Raw genomic sequence first — 4915 nt, forward strand, 5'->3', positions numbered from 1 at the left:
GTCTTCAGCGGCCCAACGGTGGCGGAGAACGAGGTGGGGTAGGAGCGGAGACGCCGGGTGAAGCGGGGCAATGGAGCCCGAGCTAGACTGTATCCCATTTAAAGAGGGATGAGGCGGTTGTGAGCGAGGGATGAGGCGGGTTGTGGAGCGAGCTGCGGGACATGCGACCGTAGCGGGGGGCGGGGAGCGGAAGATGAAGTGAGAATTGGAGAAATGGAAGCAGGTTGTTCTTTTTAAGTAGGATAGAAGAGATAAGACATCTATTGAAACAAAAGCAATATTATTACAGGGGTATCTTTATTTGGCCCAATGACTTTTAGTTTTAATCTATATATGTTTCACTCATAGTCCTGTTACATACCTTGTCATTACTAAATACTATAATCTGTTAGTTAACCTCTACACGTAATAAGCATGGCTATTGAACCTAAACGTTGCAAGGAATACAATGGTTCCTACAAGCTAGGTACTGTTGGAATATAATGATGCCTACAAGCTAGGTATTATTGAACTAATAAAAGCTACAGAAGATATTGATCCCTCCTAGCAAAATAAGTAGCACCTACTACCAATGCTGCCAAACAATAGGTATGGGAATAATGGGATACACTGGCCAAACTATATAAACAACAGTAGTGATAGAATGTTCAACGCAACAGAGTCTGAGGAAATAATTGTGGACGCTTGGTCCATCTATAATGAAATCCCCTTAAACTCTTGAGAACGTATACTGCCTCCATTCTCAAATATTTGTCGCGGGGTACTTTATTTTTAAATAAAAAAGCGTCAAATAAAAGAGAACGGAGGCAGTATACGAAAAACCATAATGTGGAAACCTATCCGTCATCTTTGCTTCCGCCTGCTCCCAATATAATTGGTATACTGACATAATGTACAAGGATGACATGTTCTAGCAATTTTGCCTTAATTACATTTACAAATTGGATTAAAATCTAAAAAGTCAGAGAAAAATAAAAATTTGGCCAGGAATCCTGTAGCCTATAATCACAACAGTTGTTATTAGTATTTATCGCTACTAATATAATACTCCCTCCATCCCAAAATAGTATTCTTCTTACACATACAAATTGTTGGAGGCAATAATATTATTTTGGGATGGAGGGAGTAATAACCAACTCAAATCAAAGATACATGTTGGTGGGCGGCACTATACAGCAGGCCAAGTATATTTATAGACATATTTGAAGTTAGTATATGCTTATATGGTTTTGCAATAATAAAATTTGTCACCTAGCAAATTGTGTGTCGATTGATATCTTTCAATACAAGTTTTAAAATGATTGACATTAATGAGAGCCCTCCATAATGGTTTTAAAATAGAAAGTACTAATAAAAAATATTAATTAGTGGGAGCACCAATATATATTATGCTTTATGTTTTTATTAATAATATAAATTCCAGATCATAATAATCAAAAAGTACTAACAGTACTTCTCGACTTTATGGAAAGTACTGATGGTCCTTTTCAATCATCCTATGCTTAATTATTCTACGCCTAATGAATATCTTTATTTGGCACAATGTCCTTTTCAAAATGTATATGTCGATAATTCCTGTTACGTGCACAGCTGTCTTTACTGAATATCCTCTCATTAACTGTTAATCTATATGAACATGACATGGCTACTGAAACTAGATGTTGCAAGAAACACTAACGATGAGTACTACTACATGCTCGCATGTATTATATATTGAACTAAAAGCTACATACAGAAGATATTGATGGATTCCTCCTATTATAATTATAACACAGTTGCCAAACTAAGAGTATGTTGTTGCTCGAACGCCCAACGCAAGCAATGAATGCTAGCCAGCTAGTCCCCTCCTCGCTGCAACTATTTATATGGCAGCCCGGGCATCCGGATTACACACACCATCGATCTGTGCTAACCAACCAAGAAAGCTAAGGCAGCAGAAATGGCAGTTAATAAGCTCCCTTTCGTAGCTGTGGCGATGCTCTTGCTCGTCGTGCACTGCGAGATTGGCCAGGGACTGCCGCTGAGGCACACCACTGCAGCTCTTGGTCTGGGTACCAAGAAATTGTCCGGAGGATCGCCTGCTGCTGCTGTCGAAGCTACCTCTGGTAATAATACAATTGCTCTTGATTAATTTCAGCTCGTACTTGTGCAATAAATTTAATCATGTGCATTTTTGGTAGATAAATCTGCGGAAGATGAGAAGTTTGCTGCGCTCATCCCATTCATAGCACGATTTGTGGCGCTACACTTCTCAGGCTTGGTCCTGTCGCACCCCTGTGTCGGTCGCGTTGCCGACCAATGTGGCTGGAATGTTTCTGTGACATGCGTCAAGAAGGCTGTCTCCAAATGCTGAGCACACAACAAGCTGCTGCTACCGTCCCGGAAGTCAAGTTACCCAGAGTATCATCTCAATATATTGTTAAGAGTTTGTGTATGTGTACCGAACATATAGAGTCGGTAGTAATAAATAATTGTGGGCTTATTAATTGCTCCATCTACTAGTTCTACATATGTATAGAGTATCATTTGAATGAATTATTAAGAGTATGTGTACGTATACCGAACATATTGAGTCGGTGGCAATAAATAATTATGTACTTAATTGCTCAACATACTAGTTCTACACAAGTCTAGAGTATGTCTCAATGAATTGTTAATGGTATGTGTATGTATACCGAACATATCGAGTCGGTGGAAATAAATAATTGTGGACCTATTAATTGCTTCATCTACTAGTTCTACATACGTCTGTAATTGAAATAAATTCCCTTAAGGGCATGAAAACCTATGGTTGAAATTCAACAAAAATAAAGTTTGGTGTGTTTACTATTTCTGCCAACCCTGCGCTGTCTAATTCCAAAAATCATCAAAGCATCTATATAATCTAAGTCAGAAACAACATTGTCAGGCAGACGTCTTCTTCATTGGAATAAATGCATATAGTTTCAGTTTCAACAATCTCAGCATGCACATTCATGAGCATGCGTGCATGGCCGTGTTTCTGCTAACATCCCCATCTCTGCGACAATGCAAAGGAAGTGACCACAATGGCACAGTTGTCCACCTTCACAACTAATTAAGGTGCCTAGCTAGCTTTTCGATTATATCTCTGGTTGCCATGGCCCATGGTCCGTTCACTCGAATGTAAAGGCGACCTAACTGTCTCTCAATCGTCCTTGCCTTCACCTGCTGCAAATGGATTTAAAATATTTTAATTTTTTATCGCTATATTGACAAAAACAAAGTATAAGGTGTACACAAATCCTAGCAATATCTAATTTTTAAACGCACATAATCAAATCAATTTCAAGATGATCTAGCTTTCCACCTTTAAATATACTCGCTTCGTCCCACAATAAGTGCTGTTTTAAGATTCTAGTACAAATTCAGGAGAGTGGGTTATGGCACATGTACCCTTATTTAACGGAGTAAATGAGTAATCTTCCCCTTTTGTGGTGTCTTTTAAACACAACTAATCTCTTAAAACATTACTGGTTGCGTGAAAAATTTTGAATCCTAAAACAACACTTATTGTGGGATGGAGTGAATCCTAAAACAACACTTATTGTGGGACGGAGGGAACACGCACACCTACAAGGGGCAAGCTAGACTTACAACCTATGCCCAAGACGGCCTTGGGCGATGACGGACGGACACGTTTATATGACCATTGAGAGCATTTGCGCTTGAGGATACCTGCAAGATTAAATGAAGGAAAATTCCCCCTAAACGAGACACCAGCGTCGAGTCAAGGTCTCGAACTCTAGTGGGCAGGATGCCAACGACCAGCATATGCCATCCGCTCTACCGGCGGTTCTCAGCAATGGCCGTGTTTGGTTATTTCCGCGCACGTTTCCGAAAAAAGAATCTCGTATGCATGGAGTACTAAATGAAGTCTATTTACAAAACCTTTTCAGGGATGGGTGTAACTTTTAGAGATGAATCTAATGGCGGTAATTAATTGATGATTTGCTACAGTACCCATCCTCTAATCACGCGTCAAAGGCCTCATTAGATTCGTCTCGCGATTTACACGGGGGTGTGGAGGTGGTTTTGTAATTAGACTTTATTTAATACTCTAAATTAGCGGTCAAAGATGCTACAATAATTCCATGAAGAAGAACCAAACACGGCCAATAGCCTATATATTTTACGTCATCAATCCTCTTTTTTTTTTTCAATTCCAGTTTCCAAAGATACATCGAATTTTTTTTCTGTTAATTAGGTCTACTGACTAGCTTCGTGTAATACCCTGATTTTCGGACCGTAAAATTTCGAGTAAAATATAAATAAACAATCTTTGTTGTGGAGCTTGTCACCCTAATTTTAATTTTTTTTGTCTAAGTAATTAATAAAAATCAATCATAGGAACCACATGTATTTTGCATTGCATGCTGGTGCATTGTTTCTTGCCTGAATAATATGCTTGTTGTGATGCTCTATATTCAAAAGCTCATTTGAATTCAAACTTATTTACAAAACTATTAGCAAACCCTTGAATAGAAAAGGGGAAAAGATTTTCTTTTCCTTCTCTTCCTTAGCCGCCCAACCTGGCCCAGCTGGCCTCCCTTCTCCAGCCAGCCCATCTCCCATGCCTCCTCTTTCCGCAGCAGCAGCCCAGCTGACGGCACACCCCGCCCTCGCCACGCGGCAGCTTCGCATCCGCGCCACACCACCGCCCTCACCGTCGCCGCCCCGAAGCCGCACGGGATCCACCGCCCGCAGCAAATCCCACACCGCTTCCGTGCCTTGTGTCACCGACCGATGGGACCCGCCCGTCGGACCCATCCCTTCCACCCGAACCCGGTGTGGACTCGAGCCGAGCGCGGAGACCATCCCGGACTCGCCGCGCCGCTGCTGCGCGTCCCCTCCTAGCCTTCTCGGATCCGCCCCACATATAGGCCGAGCCCCTGCC

The 4915-nt window shown here is 41.3% G+C and overlaps 1 protein-coding gene across 1 annotated transcript; it reads left to right on the forward strand.

Annotated features, from left to right (window-relative positions):
* Positions 1 to 1892: 1892 nt before the first annotated feature.
* LOC120694169 lies at positions 1893 to 2633 on the forward strand. Its single transcript, XM_039977343.1, has 2 exons — positions 1893 to 2105; positions 2181 to 2633. Exons 1-2 carry the CDS (start codon positions 1940 to 1942, stop codon positions 2351 to 2353), a joined length of 339 nt encoding a protein of 112 aa, XP_039833277.1. The 5' UTR covers positions 1893 to 1939; the 3' UTR covers positions 2354 to 2633.
* Positions 2634 to 4915: the final 2282 nt, after the last annotated feature.

This window comes from Panicum virgatum, unplaced genomic scaffold, assembly GCF_016808335.1.
Source record: "Panicum virgatum strain AP13 unplaced genomic scaffold, P.virgatum_v5 scaffold_3848, whole genome shotgun sequence".
Taxonomy (NCBI): domain Eukaryota; kingdom Viridiplantae; phylum Streptophyta; class Magnoliopsida; order Poales; family Poaceae; genus Panicum; species Panicum virgatum.